Raw genomic sequence first — 18,140 nt, forward strand, 5'->3', positions numbered from 1 at the left:
ATTCGTATTTGCTTCGATGTGTGAGTAACCGGACCACACGCCCACCCAGATTCCCCACGAAAATACTGATAATTTCCTGCAGTCAAGGGTCTGACCGCCAACCCACGCAAACAATATCGTTTCATTACCGAAGATGATACCGCATCGACCAGACGCGAGCCCGACAACACGCTTATCCACGCCACTCATGGCACTCGTCTCATCTATGAAGGAAAAGCGGCTGATTTCACCCAGGCGCTCCTTATGAGGCGGGGGCAAATGCATCCTGATCTGCCGGACGCACGGCTTGCTATAGAAACTGCCACCATCAACATTATAAAGCAACTCTCCGAGCAAGCAAACCACGTTCTCCAGGACCCTAGGAACGCGCAGAAACACCGTGATACTGTGGCCTGCCTTACAATCGTCGGAACTACATTTTCCATCTTGGTGCTCGTCAAAGATGCACCGAAACAATCCGAACATACCACCAGCATCAAACCTGCCTCTCAGGTAGGACATCAAAGCATTCTGAGCCGAGCGAGGGCGCAACACCGGGAGACCAAACAGGGCATGGCATATAAATGCTCCGTCTACATGTTTTGTGAAGAAATGCTGCGGGAAGATGGGACATTATCGCCGGTTTTTGCGCGTGCACTTCTTCACGCCAAGGGGTACAAGGAAGCAGACGAGTTCAGGAGTGTGTACTCAACTTGGTCTGTACCTTGGTGGGTGGCTATGGGGCGAAGTAAAGATTCACGGCGGGACAAGACTAAAGCGGTAGGGCTTTTCATGATGCTCAGGTGATACATGATCACTCATGCACTAGTATATATATACAGGCTTCCGGTCAACGGCAGGTCGATGCTGCTTGGATTTGGGAGGAAGACGAAGTGCACGAACAAATCATCGATGCGCTGACGACTCATGATGATGAAGACATACGGCATCAAGAACGCGAGGATAAGAAGGAGGCCAAAGACCTGGACTTCGATGTCGCCGGCGAACATCTGGGGCTGGATTCACCCACAGCGTCTCCAGAGCAAGCACCTGTGACCAGGCAGCGTTCGAAGGCCAAAGTCTCTACAAATGCTACACCCGCTACACCTGAGCGAGGAGGTCGGGGTTCCTCCCCGGACACGAGTCCACTCACTCCATTGAATAGCGACACATCCGACGAAATGCGCATGGACATCGACGATACTGGAAGCCCAACTCCTGCAGGGCGTAATAAAGATAGAGGGGATGCACAGTAGGACATTCTAGGTGTTGGACGAGGAGCACAAGGTCCCGGACGTGGAGAACAAGGGTCAGGACAAAGCGAACAAGTTGGTTGGCGTGGCGTGTAAGCTGACAGGGGAACAGGGCGGGCCAGTATTTTTCCACATCACGGACGAGTTATTTAATGCAGGAGCCTGCACAGGTGGACTGCGCCGCGATAAACGTCTCGCTGTATTATTTATTTGGTGTTAATATATATTAGAGTAAACACGCACCTGGAAGAGGGCTCATGGGTAGGATCATTATCTTCTGTTCGGACACGTCCCGCGTTACTGCAAGGATGAGCAAAAGTGTGCCACTAGTACTCATGATGGACTGGGTGAGCGTACCGTCTGCAATAGCAGTGTTAATCCGGGCAGGCTATTGGCCATGCACGACGCCCTCTCACTCTGGCGCGCGCACGACCTCGCCCTCACGCGCGCCGAGTGCCTCCACAGATCGCCGCCCTCTGCGCATCCGCCCCGCCCCTCCGCGCACGCTACTTCGCGCTCCGCGACGAGCTGCGCGAACGCCGTGGGGTCGAGCTCGGCCGCGCGCAGACGAAGTACCTGGGCGACCACTACTTCGAGGTGTTCGACGCGCTGCGCTTCATGCAGATGCGCGACCCGCCGCCATACCGGCTCGAGGTGGACGGGCGCGTGCATGAGCTGAACTTGTGGGGCGAGGGCCGCTTGAAGGCGTGCGTGATGGCGTATCGCGTGTGGAAGACGGAGGCGCGGCGTTGTAGGCTGAAAATAAGGGGGCTGGGAAATGGCGGGCCGCTTTGTGTGGCGGGAGTTTGCGAGGTTGCGGTGGCGGCGGGTGAGGATGAAGTGGGGTGTGATCTGTGCCTTCAAGAGCGGGATACGGGGGCGCGTTGCGGTGAATGGTGGTGGTGGTGGCACATCGGGCTCGGGGTCTGTGTGTGTATGAGGAGTGAGGCAAGTGAGATGGGATTGAACGGTATATATACACCAAGGAGTGGGAGTGTTGTACACAAGCATTATCGTGGTACACGGATCCGAAACACACATAACTTACTCCTTCCATCGCCTCCGATCAGACACTTCAAGCAGAAAAAATGTCAGCGAACATCCGTCATAATGTGGCGCACGAGATTCAAGGCTGGGCCGAGCCACGCTCCGAGGGCTTGCTCTTCAAGCTGACCCAGGACTCGCCGACGCCAGACCCGTACCCCTCGTTGCTCTCCACGTCCGCCTCGCTCCCCGCCTCATCGTGCTCCGGTTCGCTGTCCGTTCCCGGGCCCTCGTGCTTCTCCGGGATCGTCTGCTGAATGATCGGCTGCTGCTGGGCGGGTGGAGGAGCGGGTACGGCGGCGGTGACGACAGGGGGCAGCGGTCCGATGACGCGAGGGGGGATGGGGAGCAGCGCGTTTCGTACGGAGACGATGATGTACGGCACATTCAGGAGCGCGTCGAGCAGGAACGCAGGGAGGTATGACGCGAGCGCATACGTCCCAGCTGCGCGCATACAGTCAGCATCTAGCATCCACTACGAATATGCGTACATACCACCAGCGCCGACGACCACGCGGTCGCCACGCACAAGCTCGTGCAGAGTGCCCAGGCCGCGGCGCAGCGCATACGGAGACAGTCCATTCCGGCTCTTCCGCCCGCTGCTCACCACGTCCACGACCGTCTCCACGAAATCGGCGACGTTGCTCGGCTGCCGGCGAATCCTCTGGTGCCCGCCATGCTCCAGCAACGAGCCGAACGCCGTCCCGTATGCCGCCTTCTCCGAAGGCGTCCACTCGCCCACCACCGCGTTCAGATCATCTGCGGATTCGTTACCCGCAACGGGGCCGACGACGCCGACGTCCACGACGGTCACCTTGATGTTGCGCATCGACTCCGCTGCGTCCGAGCCGCGCCCCGACAGCGCCGCGGCGCGGATCTCGCGCCGGAGCACGTCGATTCCGCGGAGCGTGGCTGCGGCACTCATCGCCTGTGCACTCGCGAACGGCAGCCCGACGCGGGCGTCCGTTGCCGGGAGACATATGACGATGCTCTGCCGTCCCAGGCCGTTCGCGCGCGCGTCCTTTGCGCGGGCGGGGGTGGCTCGCAGGAGCGGGAGGAGGGCCTGTAGGACTTGCAGGGGAACAATGTGGGTGGCTTGAAGGTAGGGCAGGTAGTCGCCGTGGAGGCTGAGATGCTCGAGTGGGGCGGGCGGAGGTGTGATGTTGTGAGAGGGAAGAGAAAGGAGAGATACAACAGAATGAAGGTAGATGTGCGTGGTGGGCGAGGCATGCGGGTCGCCGGCCGCGGTGATAGGGAAGCGGCGAGACATGGTCGAGGCTAGCGAACGTAGGAAATATGGAATCATCTCGGGCTACAACAGATCATCTGAGCGAGTTTACGAACGGTGGACGGAAAAGACGCACCTCGGTCGGGTCGAGAACGAGAGCACGGACATAGCCGTGACATTTGCTCTCGATCTCCTCGACCGCCTCGGGAGTCGATACGCTGGTAATGACGATGTATCCCTTCTTCTCGAGGTCCTGGATGAGAGGGAGGCCAAGCGGAGAGTCACCTCCAAGTACGACTGTAGGGGATAGCCAATCAGCATCAGTACATATCGGACGTCTGGGCGCGGGACACATACCGACGACCTGTCTCCGCTCTCCATTCGCAGCAGATGCGTGATGCCTCTTGGCCCTCACAGCCCTCGCATGACGGCGGATGTGAGGAGATGCGTATCCCACCAGCAAGCCCGTACCAATAAGGCCTACGCCGAGCCCGGCGGTCTGCCATGGATGATCAGCGACCCAATCAGCGGAGCTATCCCAGAAGGACTTCGGAGGCGGTGGAGGCGGCGGTGGTGGGGGAACTTCGAAGGCCCCGAGGCCCTTGAGGGTGGGCATGGCCTGGGGACTGTGTCGCAAGACATCCTGCCAAAGTCTGTGGACGGCCTCGCTGACTCTGGAGAGATCTGGGGATGCCGAGGAGAGGGAGTTGACGACGATGTCTTCGACCTGCTGGAGGTAGTTCTCGAGCTGGTCGATTGTAGGTAGCGCGAGCGGCATGCTGATTGCGGCGAGACCAATGCCTGGCGGAGGAGGGAGATGAGTGCAGAGCGTGGGTTAGGGGACGCGTTTATGCCGCACTCCAGAGAGAGACGCCGTCAGTGCCGCCGACGTCAAACGCGTCTTCGCGCCGGGCCCGGGCCGCTCTTTCGGCAGTCTCTGGGGTCCTCTCCGCTTTCCCAGAGCTGCTTGCTTCTTACAGGTCCTTTCTCCAGAGAGTTCGAGGAGATGGCTTCAGTGTTTCAAGCTCATAAAGCATCCAAGACTGCGTCCACTACAGAAGAGCACGACGCTCGCGAACCTTTACCGCGTCGAAGCGAGGGAATGGTGCACGTGACCGCGTCTGGGATTGAGCCGCCTGGCACCGCCGGCGCGTTGGAGAATGTCTGAGCGACTGGGAGAATTGTCCGCGGACATGTCCGGCGGACAATCCGGCGGACAAGCTGCGTCGGGTCACGGACGTGTCACTGTGACCTCACGGGCATTGTTCGCATTGAAGGTCCGACAAGGGACGTGTTCTTTGACGCGTTCTGGTCTTCAAGCCACATCAATAATTGTCCATTCTAGTGCGACGTATGTGTGGCTATCAACCTACGAGATGTTCAATATATATTCAGAATCAGTCGCAGTACTGTGTATCTAGGATAGTAATCAGTCTGGCAGGCGCTCGACCGACTCGGAAGGTGGCTGAAGGATCAAGAAGCGCCCCTTCAAGCCACCCGTGGTGTATCACCAAGGTAAGGAAGCCACATGAGCCACTTATCGTGTTTAAGCTCCGTGTAGCATTGTGGTCAAACGCGACAAAGAGCCACAACACCGCGGCAAGCGTTACTTGAGAGTGACGATATTGGCGCCGTGCATCGTGGGCGCCTAGGCGCGGACATGTCCCCCGGACATGTCCGCGGATAATGGACCCCGTGGATCTGACTTTCTGGCGCGTTGCGCGGCAACCCGGGCATTACGCGAATTCGCGATGAGATGTGCGCCGGTGTCCGAGTCCGAGGCTCACTTGCTTCCCACCTGTACAGTCTCTCCGCCCCGCCACCTTGTACATCCCCTCGAGCAGGCTGGTGAGTTCCCTCCTTGGTCTCTGTCCTGGTGCGTGCTGCCGGTGCTGGTCGCGGTCGCGGTGCGTGCGTCAGTAGACGTAAGATATGGTGCTAGTCTTGCGAAGGCTGCACAACGCGAGGCACGTTCGTGTCCATCGCGCACTCCGCCCGGGACCTATTGGCAGCATGGAGAGTCGCAGCGAGGCTTACCCTTTCGTCTCTCTCAGGCCTCCTTCCCTGTATAGACGCCACCTCGCCCCAAATTAAAACGCGATGTACATCCCCGATGGCCAGGGCTCGTTCTCTCTCTCCATGATCTCCCTCCCCACAGATGAGCCCCTCCGGGCGATTGCCCAGCCCATCGCTCGCCTCCTCAGTCTCCCTCATCTTGTCGACCACTTCCCCCTCCTGGTCTACGCCTTCTGCCTCTTCACCGCCGTTCATCTTGTCATATCCCCTGTCCTGAGCGCACGATTTTTCCCCGCGAGCTATGGAAAGCTTCGCTCCCGCCGCGCTATAAACCAATGGTGTGCCGCCACAACCCCAAACCTCTCTCTTTCTTGCGGCTGAGCCCTGAGCCCTCGCAGGAACATCCAGGTCGTGTCCCTCTTCCACGTGTTCATCGTGCTCCCTCTCGCGTTCGCCTGCTTTCGCTCGGACACCCTCAAGGCCGATAAGCTCTGGGGCTGGGACGATAGAGTTGGCAGGACGGTCGCAGTCGCCTGCGGGTGAGTCCCAGATGGTCATCTGCGCGCCGCTGGAGCGCCCGCTCACGAACCGCAGCTACTTCCTGTGGGACGCTCTCGACGCGATCATCAACTTCGATGATATTGGCTTCCTCGTCCATGGTAAATCTTCTCTCCAGTCTCGGCAGCTGTGACGTTCCTTCATGCCTTCCCGTGCAGGTGTATCATGTCTGACGCTGTACATGATGGCTTTCGTGAGTGCCCTCGTGCATGTGGCGCGAATATGCATAACTGACACGAGCCCCCAGCGGCCATTTTTGGGCTACTACGCCCCGCGCTTCCTCACCTGGGAACTGTGCGTTCCCTCATAACCCTCCATATTCATCCATTATTCATCCGCGCCCCCACACAGGAGCACCATTTTCCTCAACATACACCGGTGCGCCCACACTCTCCCACATCAGCGCCCGCGCGGCCCCGCAGTCTAATGCAGAGCGCGCCCGTCTCCCACAGGTTCCTCGACAAGACTGGGTACACCGGCTCGTCCGCGCAGTGGGTGAACGGCGTCGTCCTGCTCTCGACGTTCTTCTCCGTGCGCATCATCTACGGCTGGTACCTCACGCTCGACTTCATGCACTCGCTGTACGCCGCGCGCGGCCAGCTCCCCACGTTCTACCTCGTCGCGTTCGCGCTCGGCAACCTCACGCTCAACGCCCTCAACGCCACCTGGTGAGTCGCCACGCCTGTTCTCTCTCTCCCGGAGCGCACGAGTGGCCATGGGCGCTGATGCAGTTCGGGCCGCGCGCAGGTTCTACAAAATGATATTCGCGATCCGCAGGCGCTTCGACGACGAGGCGAAGCCGCTCACTGCTGCAGCGGCGAGCACCGACCCGGACACGACCGCCGCGCTCGCGGAGGGCCCCGCCGCGCACTGACAGCGACCGGCCGACGGGATGCTAGAGCCCGACGCCGACGGGCGAGGGTCGGAAATGATCTAAACGAATTATTGGTACGATAGGGCTAATGGGTGTCTTCGGCCCGAGCGGGCGTAATAGAGGACGGTTACCGGAGCGGGGCTGCTTGACTGTGGCTCGTTGGCCAACGTGCGCGGACTCCGGAGGGTGGCGCGACGCTCGTGGGTCCCGATGGCGGTCGTCCGCTGCTCTGGGAGAGCTTTACGTTTGCATGGTATGAGATACCCGATTCTTATGAGCGCCACAGACTGCATACAGAAGAGGTTAGGCGGATGATATAGGTCCAGATTGCTTCTGAGTCTTCAGCACTAGCGCTCACCTACTGTATGTAGCGCACGATCGCTCGTCGAGGACGCTCCCACAGGTATGTCCTTACATCGCAGTGAACTTCGTGCTGGCTAAGTAGACCTCCTCCATCGTATGCAGCCCGCTGTTGCGGCCTCCAGCATACACGGAAGTGCCAATGCGTAACATCTGCTTTTCCTGAGGAGCATGTACCAGACCGCTGCTTACGATGTCTTCGGCTGCGCGGTCGTGGGGACGCAGGTTCAGTCCCACTCAGTGACAAGTTGTTGCTCCATCTCCGATGAGTCGCTTCACCTGCGTGTTTTCTCGCAGTGCTTCGCTGGACGGCCGCGCGCTCCCGCGGACATGTACTTCTCACGCAGAAGCCTCGCCTTCAGGAAGTCGAGGGTGCTGCGGTAGGGACTGCCGTTCGACAGGAGCGCGGCGGCCACATGCCTGGTGCGTATAAGAGCCCTTGCGGAAGCGAGCGACGTCTCTCCTTTCCGCCTCTCTCCCCGTTCAGTGTTACCCCACCATCATGCCGGCCAGATGCTTCCAGTGCAAGACGCGTGTGGGCGGTTGGGGGACGGGCCGCCAGCACGCGCAGATCGCTGGGCACACCTGGCAGCCTGGCTACTACTGTGAATACTGCGAGGCGACGTTCTCCTCGCATGAACTGTGCAAGAGTCACAGGAAGACTTGTCCCTCCGGAGCTGCCCTCCCGCTCGTAGTCGCCGCAGACGACACGCCAGCGCCCACGGTCTCACACGAACGAAGAACGTCGATTGCCGCGATCGTATCCTGTCGAACGTGCGGTGAGCACTTCCGGTATGAGGAGAATTTGGAGAAGGTACGTCCTCATGGTTCAGATATTCGGAAGCCTTCTTACGTACTGCCGTGGTGGAGCAGCATGTCAAAGAACACGACACTGCGTCTCGTTCCGTACCGTCACAGGTTCGTACCTTCCGCAACCCGTAGAGCATGCATCTTCTCACGAGCGCGCGTCATCCACAGGATACATCCACCTTATTCCAATGCACAATCTGCAAAATCGAGTTCATGAGCGAGCTGACCCTGTCGCAGGTCAGCAGTTCCACTCTTCGAAGTTTGCCCCTCAGTTGACCGTGTCGTGTACACTGTACAGCACACAGCGTCGGTCAGCGCTTGCAGGAGATGCAACGTGTGTATACCGCATGCCACGATGAGCCTGCAAGATCACTATCGGGTGTCGACGACGCACCCAATACCGTGTCCGTGGTGCGACCTTGGTTTCGACGATTTCGACGAATTGGCCCCAGTACGTTCGACTCTCATGATGACGACACCATGATCCTGACTGTTCACGAGCATTATGCATTGTGTATGCCGGACAATGTAAAGTCCGATCTTGGTCCGGTCAGCAGTAACTTCTAAAGCTTATGAGATGCTAGCATGTGCTAATGGAACGCATCATATAGGCGGTCCGCGATGCAGAAGTCCAAGCGGCCGATGCGGAACCGTCGTCACTTTCCGACACAACCACCAGTTCTGTCGCACCAGAACGACTGGGCGTTGGACCCGAGAGTGTCGTTAAATACGTTGTCTCGACTTTGGTGTGTGCGGTAGTGAGATGCGTTCTTGATTTAGTCTGATGCAGTTGTGGACAGTGCGGGGCGTTCTCGGACGTGGGCGGCGCGCCGCTTACGACAGGACTAGGCGATCCCGCCGTTGAAGAGGAGCCCGACGCCCCCGCGCCAGCTATTGAACTCGACTATGGCGACACTACTCCGGCAGCCCCCGAGGTCCCCTCGACGATGACAGACCCGGAACCCGCGGTCATTGTCCAGGACAACATCCCAAGGTTACAACCTCCCTTGCGATCCATGCTCCCGCTTTGCTCATTCACCCGTGCTAGCAGGCCCACTGTGGCAGTCCCCAGGCTCGACGACGACGCAGTCGAATACGACGGCTTCACAGACGACGCGGACCGGTCCTCCGTGATCGCCAAAGCCGCGCTCGATCTCATCTCCCAGCGGTACGGAGGGACCGCGGCCGAGCGCGTCCTGCGCGCCATGCAGGAACTCGGCGGCGCCATCGCCGAAGAGCAAAATGCTCGCGACGAGACTGAGTCGCTGCAGCAAGCCGCAGATGTGCAGCAGGAGGTTACGACACCGGTGCGGGCTGGACCGACGGACAGCTGCGGCAGCCCCTCGAGCGCTGTGCGCCGCTTCGTGGAAACTCAAAGAGAAGCTCTAGCGGCTGAGGTGACGCGACCTGGTACTCCCATGCTACCTGCGGTAGGCTGACGGGCAATTCGCTCAGCGACCCACAAGAGCCCCTCGCCGCCACGACCTCGAACCGCGGGAAGAACGCCCACAGGCTTCCACGTCTGCTCAGGCAACGAAGCCTCCAGCACGGCAGAAACCAAACCACGGTGAGCATCTTTCAAGAATCCAATCGCGCTGTCCGGTCTCATGGTTCTTGCAGCTGCAAAGCGCCCAGCAGTAGGAACGCAGTCCTGGCACTGCCGATCCTGTGCGGGCGATCCCTGCATGCGGCCAGTCGCTACGATATGCGGACACATTTTCTGCCAAGAGTGAGTTGCACTCTTGTCAAACGCTGATACTTGTCTAAAGCAACGTCGTAGCTGCCTTATGCGCGAGCTGCGGGAGCACGGCGCGTGTCCTGTATGCCAGAAGGTCTTCCTCATAAGACTCGATGTTGCTGAGGGGTGACGTCCACAGCGGGGCGCATCATCATGAGAGCATGGACTACTAATGACGGAAACATCGTTTGCTATAATTAACTGATATTTTCTGGACGTCTCCGCTTCTTTCAGAATACATCGACTCTCGATTCCTTCACCAGCGTTGTTTCGCAATACGGCGGCGGGTGGGGCACAGCCGAAGCCCTCAACTTGAAGCTCCTGTTCATATACAGAAGGGCCACCTTAGGCGTGCAGCAACCCCACTGCGGTCATTCGGTCCGACTGAACTCGCACGTCAGGCGTGTTGTTTTTATAGCGCTAGCCCACAGACCTTCTGACATCTTGCCCGGTGTGCTGCGGTAGTTCGGCTTCAGCTTCTCGACTTAAGTGGTGTAATCTTAACCTCCTTAGTCCCACGTCCCGTTCCCCTCCCCCACTGACCCTACTCCCTCTTTGAAGATCTCGTCTGCTCGTTTAGCGGCTGTCACTCTTGGACTTACCCTGCTATCATGTCGGAGAAAAGATGCAACCAGTGTAAAGTAAAGTTCGGAGGGCGCAAGGCCGGGCGTACGCATGGCGAGGAAACTGGCCACGAGTGGCAGCCCATGGTCGCTTGTCTGGCATGTCACAGCGCATTCAAGAAACAGAAATTGTACAAGGCACATCTTCCCAGCTGCACGGCAAGGCCAATGGTCCCAAATCGCTCGCTGCCTTGCAAGACGCCGATCATCAATATTCCTCCGTCTGCCAACGTATCCGGAAACTTAGTCGATTCTGGATCTGACGCCGTGTTCCCCGCCGCCTTGGTAAATGGAAACAGCATTTCACTCACAAAGGTTTGCATCTTCTCTGTTGAAACCTGTTCCCTAGAGATACTCATTGATCCTGTCGTTTATGCTCTTCCCCGGGCGGACTCTGGTCGTGGTCCATTTCACCAAATGTTGCGGAATTTCCTCGCGAATGCTCAGCCTCCTGGGTCACCCCCGCCCGTATCTTTGCAAACAGCTGTGGCGGATAGCACCGTGCAGGAGGAAAGTCGATCGGAGCCAGTGGAAGATATCACGCGGAGGGCCATGGATATGAGGTAAGCCTTCCTGTTCCTTGGTGACATCGCGGCCGCTGTATATGCTCGTGCTCACCCGAAATTCGCGGCTCCAGTTCGCAGGCACCTCAGGCTGCGAGCGATACTGCAGCTTTGCCGCCGTCGGCACCGACCGAACGCATTTCTAGCACAAGCGAACCCTCGCAAGAACAGCAGCGCAGTGGACTTGCTGGCACCCCTCCTGTGGCTGCCGCTCTGTGTACGCTGTTTGAGAACACCGACGGAGAGACACAATTCGAAACGAGGACGACAGAGGTAGAGGCCGAATGCCCCCTTTCACAAGCCTTCGCAGGGCTGATCACTGCCAAGGGGATAACATTAGGGCACGTCAAGAGGCTGAAACCACGATGGCATTGCCGATCCTGCTTTGCGGAACCGTGTGATGAGCCAGTGGCGACGATATGCGGGCATATATTCTGTCGCAAGTGAATAGTTCTATACTGTCATATCGCACCGCGACTCACCCTCACCTCGCTCTACGTCACAGCTGCATTGTGGACGAGATCGCGACTGGTATGAGCTGTCCGGCTTGCAAGAAGGTTTTTCTTGTGAAGCTCGATGTGCAAGTATGACGACAATGCGGCATGTAGGCGAATGTTCTCTGACATTGATGCTGTCGTCTCGGCTTCGTGAACTTTCATAAATGCTATTCTTAATTGTTTCTGGGCTTTCATTCGTCTACTACGAGTACATCACAGCACATCACAACCGGACGAAAGTCGAGTCGACTTCTAGCATACCCTCAGGGACCATAACGTTGTTCCCGCTGTTTTCATCCAACTCTCGCAGCACCGCCGTTGTTTGCGCGTCCGAGTCAGTGGCAGAGCCGTTCGGGGGAGGCGGACGCAGGACCTACCACGATCGTAACACATGGCCCTGAAGAATCGCAATCCAGTGGAGGGTGCGAGAAGTCTCGACGACTGAAGCCGTCCCATACACGCTCGCGCGACGAAGCGTCGGGCAAAGGACCGAATATGGACAGCACGGTGTAGTAGATCGTCTGCGCAGTGAACTGCGTACTAGTGCGGACATGTATCGCGAGGTGCTTGAGTGCAATATTGAGGAGAACACGCGCGTTTACGGTTGCGTCCAAATGGGAATGAAGGAGTGCGTCCTTGTGCATCTGATGGGCAGCTAGATCAATGACAGCACGGTGGATACGATGTTAATCTTACCTCAGCCACACACCGGAAAAGCTTTGTCTTCAAGATTGTCCCGCGTGCTTCCACCCGTGTTAGTATCACAGGGGCTGAAGACAATTCGTCCTGATACTCACCTGTAAGGAACTCCATTCCTGGAAAGACATGCGCCGCTTCAGGAATCTTCGGCGATGAGACGCTCGCGCTCGCGCAGGTATTCCTCATTCTGTTTGATCATCCGGTTCACGGCGATCAACATGGGGACTCTATACTGACGAATGAACACTGGTTGTCCGAGTCATACTCACTGCTATCAGCTGGGCACCTCAAGTCACCTCTTCCGCGATAGCGTCAGAAGCATTTATTATTACCAATGGCCGTATGCTTACACTGCAAGCACGTCAGTACATCTATCGATAGACGTGCCATTTTTCAATCACGTACCTCATTGTGTTCCACATGAACCACTGGCGCGACGCGACAAGGGTGTGCTACCAGCTAGTGGCACAGGCTCGCTCGCAGACACTCAGCAGTTGATGGAGGAGGGAGCAGAGAGAATGCGACATTGACAAGACTGACGGCAGTGTTCATCAAGTTTACTACAGTATCAGAATGTGTGGATTGGTTGCGGGCCCATAGCTCGAGCGGATGCCCTGTGCCAGCGGTAGTGATTGTCGAAACACGTCAAGAGCAACTCCCGCAGAATCGTCCTCGACCGTCGACGGCTGAAATTCAACGGGCGCCTAATCAGCGGGCCAATCGCGAGCCCGAATGAGCACTGCCGTCGCGTCTACCAGCAGCGCGGCCTGCTGCTTTTGTCGTTTCGTCATTCACTCATGCACACTCATGTTCTCCATATGCGACCAGAGGGTTTGACTATGCTATCTCCTCGAATCTAGAATGTCTCTCGCGAGCTCGTCTGCAAAGGCCTCCGGAGTGAACTTGACAATTTATCACTTTCTCTGATCTGCGCCGGCCCATCTACTGTGCTGCTGCCGTCGTCCTCTCTGGCATCTACGAGTGCCCTATTCGCTCCCGGAGTTCCTTACGTTGCAGCAACGCGTCCAAAAATCACGCTTTGGCGATAGCGGGCAATAGTACTATGTCCCGGGATTCTTAATACTTATCTATGCGTACTTTATCTACGCGACCGGCTCGCATGCTCGTAGCCCGCTGCACCAGCGCTGCGTGCGTTCCCACCGGACCACCAACAGTACTCGAACGATCGCTCGGACTTGTTTCTGCTATCACCCCGCATGGCTCTGGCTACCACCTCTGAGGACAAGCACAGCGACTCGAGGTCGCGATCGCACACCACGGAAGGCCGCACCGCGCCTGAGGCTGTCTACGCGTTGGCAGGGGTCGCGTCCCAGGTTCCACAGGTAATGTCCGCCGACGCTCTCATCCTCTTATATACGCTAACGCCAACACATTCGCAAGCCGTCAGAGCCCGATGTCTATCCATCTTTTCACGATAGAGAGCTTCCAGAAGCTCTGCACTGGCGGGGCCTGGACTCTGCCGGTGAGGGAGGGGTTGAGCCGCCTCTCCTCCGGTACGGTGTTCTAATACCCAACTACGCCAGGTGCATGGCGAGACGGGCGTGCAAGCTTCAGATGTGCAAGTCGGAATCTTGGGACGGCCTCACAGAAGAAAAGATTGCCGAAGTTGCTGCATACTATCAGAGAGTCTGGCTTATGTTCCGCGAACAAATCAAGATCGAGCTCCCTTGGGTGATTCCTGCCACTGTCGTGCCTCTCAATGTCACTGGAACTTCCCACAAGAGCCGCGTGCTCTACTTATACACAAACGAGGAGCACAAGCGGCGCCGCCAGGACTTTACGCGCAAAAACAGGGAAGAAACTGCGGTGAATTTCCTCCGGAAACTTTTCGATTTACCGGAGAACACTGAAGCACGGTGGTATTTCGATGATCAACACGCTTTCGAGCATACGGGCACATTCAGACTAGAAGAGTGAGTTCTCGTCCGGGCTTGTATCACCACATGCATACTGAACACACTGCTAACCGTCATTTCAACGCAGCCGCTGTGTGGGGCACTGCAAAATGAAGAAGACAACATTGCATCTCATTACATGCCAGCACAGGTTCGTACGCTTCTCGTAAGGCATGCGTCTTCTCAACTTCGAATGCAGGACTCGGACGCGCAAACTAGAGTTTACGAGCTAGTTAGCTCTTTCGCAGGTCAGCGGACTCTACTTCCGGCACCTGCGCTTGAGCTGGGCGTACCGTGCACCAGCGTTGATTAGTTCGGGCCGGCTGCCTCCGAGCGCCGTTGAATCTCCCCCACGATGTCCGTGCATGTTCTTCTGACGTCGGCCCAGTGTGCTGCGGTAGCTTGCCTGCTATAAGTGCAGGCTCTCATGCCACAGTCCGGGTGTCGCAAGTCCCGAGGTTGCTCTGCACTATGTCTTCCACTGGTGGGTCGTCCGCATCCCACGCATTCTGCTAACTATACAAACCATTTATACCTAGGGGCAATGTTGAGGAGATGTAACCAATGCAAGATACGTCTGGACGGCCCCCGCAGCGCAATCCGTGCGCATCAAGAATACACGGGACATCAATGGAAGCCAGGATATGCTTGTGTAAGATGTGACCGCACGTTTGTCACCAAGAAGTTGTGCGAGGAACATATCGCCGTGTGTACGGCAACTCGGGCTTCTCAGCAGTTGACGGCCTCACTGTCGAGTGCTCTGTCGTCGAGCACGAAGTCGCCTGATTTCTATAATCCCCCCATCATTGGGCCAAATGCTCAAAATTCAACTCCATCGAGCGAGAGCTTAGATGGCCGAGTATCGTCTCCCATCCAGAACGAGGTCTGTGGCATGTGCCGTTATCACCGTTATCATATCATCACTAATGGCTTAACAGAGTACGCATTACAACGTCACGGTATCCCCCCCAATGTATGGCATCGATGGGTTTGTCCGTGAAATCATAGTCTACAACAATAAGGTCAATGTTTTAACTGCTTTGTCCCGACCCCTTACTCGCAACTACCCTGTAGCAGCGCAGACATTGATGTGTGTTCCATTATAGCTTACATTGGACGACATACCGTGTGTTCGCATCCCCAAGGAAGTGGTCAAGGAGTCAGAAGAAAATGTTCAGTCGATCCGCGATACTTTAGAAGCCCAACAGGATGCGGCGGATATTTCCCTCATGCTATTGTCGGTGCGCCTTCGGATCCCCAGCCCAATTATCCTCTCATGTCCTTGACACCTGAATCGCCTTCGTCACCCTTAGTCAGGTACCAGCATAAATAATACCTCTAGCACACGGAGAGGCGAGAGCCACACGGTGCCGGTCGTATTTGGGCAACGACAAGGACCACTGCTAGCTAAAGAGCCTCGGGGTCAGTCTCTTCAGATTCGATGCGCTAGTAGACGAGACTAAGATGCACTTTTTTGCTGTCCGACATAGTTGGAACTCCTGAGATACCGCTCGCACGATGGCACTGCAGGTCCTGCCTAGCGGATCCGTGCATAAACCCCGTTGCTACGATATGCGGGCATATCTTTTGCCACAGGTAAGCTTACGGCGCTCGATATGTTTCTGTATCTTTATAGGGCTGACATTCATATACGTAGTTGCATCATGAGAGAGATCGTGAGTGGGATGGCCTGTCCAGCGTGCCGCAAGGTCTTTCTCGTCAAACTCGATGTATAAGTTTAACCCGGTTGTCGTAATGTATGCAAGGCATATCCATCTTTCCGCAGACCAGCCAGTGACCGTGACCGCGACGGCTTCATGAACGCATGAGCACTGCCATCATGTCCAGAACGAGATTCTATGGGAATGCCACTCGTCACAACCCTTCTCTAACCACTGCCCTATGGTGAACATTTTCGCTTGACACTAGCACGGAAGCCACGCAGAAGCACTGGCATCTGTCACAGCGGGACGAAAGACAATTCTACGTCCACCATACCCTCAGTAACCAAAACCTTCTGCCCGTCGTGTTCATCCAACTCTTGTAGTACTGCCGCTGTCTTAAGCTGTGCCGCGTCACTTGCGGAACTGTTCGGGGGCATGCGTAGGACCTCCCAAGATCGCAGCGCCTGGCCGTGAGTTTGAATCCCGACCCAACGAAGGGTGCGAGAAGCCTCGACGAGTACTGAAGCCGTCTCATGCGCGCTCGCGTTGATTGCCGCCATCCGCTCTTGCTGAGCGAGCATGTCGTTTTCGCCAAGCAGAGCCCGCAATTCCGGAGGCTCGCCGCAGTGCCGGATTAGTAGATGTGTTAGCGAGAGCTGGGGTAGTTCGCGACAAAGTGCATCCTGTAGGAGCTCTAGTTAGGACACATTGGTGTAACACGATACCAGAAAAAACACACCGTCGCTGTTTCGCCCTTGGTTGCAACCACATCTCGCTCTATGGTGAGGACGAAGCGGAGAAGCGGCGATGGGTACGCGGGGGTGTGCAGGATATTGAACTCCAAGCAAGCTGTGTCGTCCTCTGATGCCATAGTCCTGAATGACTGATGGGATAGTATAGTCATCCGAAGCTCGACGCAAAACGGGCGAACGTCCGTGACGAGGACTGCAGACCGTGATGCATGGATCCGCGCGGTCTTTGTATCCCACCTATCAGCTGAACCGTCGAACCTGACAGAGAGGTAGGGGATGTGACGGGGTATAGCGAGCCCATAAAGTCCTGACTCGGACGTCTTTCGGTCGCACGAGAGCGAAGCTAAGGCCGGCCATGCATTCGGCTTGGATCGCCATTCCCGCTCGTGGTGTTCCCGTAGACTCTCGAGCTGAGCGCGCCCGGCTTCTGACGTCGAGCTATGCCACGGTGCGCTTCCAGCCATCCTCAAATGCAGAAGGTTAGGGAATGACTGCCGAAGGACATCGGGTAGGCTCTGCGGCGTCGGCCCAGGAAATCCGATCGTGAGCCGTTGTGCATACGGGAAGACTACACCCGGGGGGAAGACGCAGTCGTGAAACTTTGGGAGACACAACTCTACGAGTGATTGGCGGAGTGAGCAGAGGTGTTGTATGAGCTCAGGGGCCCCCGCATCGTAATTCATCCGGTGGTAAAACGCGAGAGTGCGCAGGTGCGGCTTGGCGAGCTTGCGAAGCATCCGGTCCGTGACATCTTGAGGCAGTTCCATACGGAGTTTCGCGAGTGCTGGCAACGTCGAAATGATCTGATACAGAACTTGGGTATCGTGTTCATTGCACAGGTCTACATTGAGGATGTGTAGACTTTCCAGGTTGCGGCATGCGCGTAAGGTGTGCAGCAGTACGTCCATCATGGACTCAGGATGATCGCAGTCATGAGACAACTTGGTGAGTTCCGTGATCTCATGGAGCGGCTCCGAAGTTAGCCATCGGAGGCGGAAGTCCAGCTTTCGGATGTATTGCCAGCGATGGGTTGAAGATCCGATACGAAGGAAGCTGCGGAACGAGAGCAGATCTTCATGTAAGCAGAAGGGAAGCCAAGCCAATCTGCAGAGTGACGGGAATGCGGCCTCTGAGAAATAGCGACAGGTCATTGCGAGGGCTGAAAGAGAGGAGCCAGGCAGAAACGACATGATGTGCTCCCGGACGTCGTAGTTGATGCGGACGAGCGACAACTTGGATATAGCTCGCAAGTCGTCAGGGTGGTCCTGAGTAGAATTGATCAATCTGTTCGCTTCTGGTCACATTGACGGTAGTTGCTCACCATACAAGTCGCAAGAAAGGTATTGCCATCACCTGCAAGCATTTCAGGTGCTTCGGCGGGTGCGGCAGGCGTGGCACGTTCTGATGAACTCTGAACCTGGAAGGCTGTAAGCCGCACAAAGAGAGGTCTTCAGTCTGTGAGAGAACGACTATGATTGCATAGTACTGTACCTGTAAGCCGCACAAAGAGAGGCTACAAGTACTAGTAAGTAAACATGTAAGGAAGCATAGGTAGTGTGGGACTTA

The 18,140-nt window shown here is 56.8% G+C and overlaps 7 protein-coding genes across 7 annotated transcripts in view; 3 read left to right on the forward strand and 4 right to left on the reverse strand.

Moving 5' to 3' along the window:
• Positions 1 to 2,172: 2,172 nt before the first annotated feature.
• On the reverse strand, positions 2,173 to 4,306 carry TRAVEDRAFT_156926 (uncharacterized protein). The gene is made up of 4 exons (XM_008047126.1): positions 3,862 to 4,306; positions 3,641 to 3,801; positions 2,772 to 3,588; positions 2,173 to 2,720 (listed from the first exon to the last, which is right to left on the reverse strand). Exons 1-4 carry the CDS (start codon positions 4,280 to 4,282, stop codon positions 2,359 to 2,361), a joined length of 1,761 nt encoding a protein of 586 aa, XP_008045317.1. The 5' UTR covers positions 4,283 to 4,306; the 3' UTR covers positions 2,173 to 2,358.
• Positions 4,307 to 5,637: 1,331 nt separating this feature from the next.
• Positions 5,638 to 7,262, forward strand: TRAVEDRAFT_156927 (DUF887-domain-containing protein). Its single transcript, XM_008047127.1, has 8 exons — positions 5,638 to 5,858; positions 5,919 to 6,059; positions 6,115 to 6,179; positions 6,237 to 6,271; positions 6,326 to 6,372; positions 6,430 to 6,456; positions 6,531 to 6,746; positions 6,826 to 7,262. Exons 1-8 carry the CDS (start codon positions 5,644 to 5,646, stop codon positions 6,950 to 6,952), a joined length of 873 nt encoding a protein of 290 aa, XP_008045318.1. The 5' UTR covers positions 5,638 to 5,643; the 3' UTR covers positions 6,953 to 7,262.
• A 552-nt stretch (positions 7,263 to 7,814) lies between these two features.
• On the forward strand, positions 7,815 to 9,990 carry TRAVEDRAFT_24862 (uncharacterized protein; the record flags this gene model as incomplete). Its single annotated transcript, XM_008047021.1, has 7 exons — positions 7,815 to 8,126; positions 8,421 to 8,573; positions 8,734 to 8,868; positions 8,923 to 9,552; positions 9,578 to 9,689; positions 9,743 to 9,851; positions 9,903 to 9,990. The coding sequence occupies 7 exons, from the start codon at positions 7,815 to 7,817 to the stop codon at positions 9,988 to 9,990; spliced, it is 1,539 nt and encodes a 512-aa protein (XP_008045212.1).
• A 1,776-nt stretch (positions 9,991 to 11,766) lies between these two features.
• Positions 11,767 to 12,428, reverse strand: TRAVEDRAFT_54195 (uncharacterized protein; the record flags this gene model as incomplete). The annotated part of the gene is made up of 4 exons (XM_008047128.1): positions 11,767 to 11,916; positions 12,002 to 12,187; positions 12,240 to 12,286; positions 12,341 to 12,428. The coding sequence occupies 4 exons, from the start codon at positions 12,426 to 12,428 to the stop codon at positions 11,767 to 11,769; spliced, it is 471 nt and encodes a 156-aa protein (XP_008045319.1).
• A 1,031-nt stretch (positions 12,429 to 13,459) lies between these two features.
• TRAVEDRAFT_54196 (uncharacterized protein) lies at positions 13,460 to 14,180 on the forward strand (the record flags this gene model as incomplete). The annotated part of the gene is made up of 2 exons (XM_008047129.1): positions 13,460 to 13,585; positions 13,644 to 14,180. The coding sequence occupies 2 exons, from the start codon at positions 13,460 to 13,462 to the stop codon at positions 14,178 to 14,180; spliced, it is 663 nt and encodes a 220-aa protein (XP_008045320.1).
• Positions 14,181 to 16,118: 1,938 nt separating this feature from the next.
• Positions 16,119 to 17,937, reverse strand: TRAVEDRAFT_54197 (uncharacterized protein; the record flags this gene model as incomplete). Its single annotated transcript, XM_008047130.1, has 3 exons — positions 16,119 to 16,505; positions 16,562 to 17,839; positions 17,896 to 17,937. 3 exons carry the CDS (start codon positions 17,935 to 17,937, stop codon positions 16,119 to 16,121), a joined length of 1,707 nt encoding a protein of 568 aa, XP_008045321.1.
• Positions 17,938 to 18,033: 96 nt separating this feature from the next.
• The window catches only part of TRAVEDRAFT_32267 (uncharacterized protein), a 6,629-nt gene continuing 6,522 nt past the window's right edge, over positions 18,034 to 18,140 (reverse strand). Inside the window, exon 2 of the mRNA XM_008047032.1 lies at positions 18,034 to 18,140. This exon is cut by the window's right edge and continues 1 nt beyond it. The gene's annotated coding sequence lies outside the window, so the exon portion shown is untranslated.

The sequence above is a fragment of the Trametes versicolor genome (genome assembly GCF_000271585.1).
Source record: "Trametes versicolor FP-101664 SS1 unplaced genomic scaffold TRAVEscaffold_16, whole genome shotgun sequence".
In the NCBI taxonomy this organism is placed as follows: domain Eukaryota; kingdom Fungi; phylum Basidiomycota; class Agaricomycetes; order Polyporales; family Polyporaceae; genus Trametes; species Trametes versicolor.

What these genes read in the sequence shown, in the direction of transcription:
- TRAVEDRAFT_156926 (XM_008047126.1), bottom strand. Translation starts at nt 4,282, where the DNA reads ATGCCGCTCGCGCTACCTACAATCGACCAGCTCGAGAACTACCTCCAG. An exon ending in TCGTTCTCGACCCGACCGAG is followed by an intron (nt 3,589 to 3,640) that starts GTGCGTCTTTTC and finishes GATCTGTTGTAG; the next exon opens with CCCGAGATGATTCCATATTT. An exon ending in CGTGGTCGTCGGCGCTGGTG is followed by an intron (nt 2,721 to 2,771) that starts GTATGTACGCAT and finishes GTATGCGCGCAG; the next exon opens with CTGGGACGTATGCGCTCGCG.
- TRAVEDRAFT_156927 (XM_008047127.1), top strand. Translation starts at nt 5,644, where the DNA reads ATGATCTCCCTCCCCACAGATGAGCCCCTCCGGGCGATTGCCCAGCCC. An exon ending in CGCCGCGCTATAAACCAATG is followed by an intron (nt 5,859 to 5,918) that starts GTGTGCCGCCAC and finishes GAGCCCTCGCAG; the next exon opens with GAACATCCAGGTCGTGTCCC. An exon ending in TATTGGCTTCCTCGTCCATG is followed by an intron (nt 6,180 to 6,236) that starts GTAAATCTTCTC and finishes CTTCCCGTGCAG; the next exon opens with GTGTATCATGTCTGACGCTG.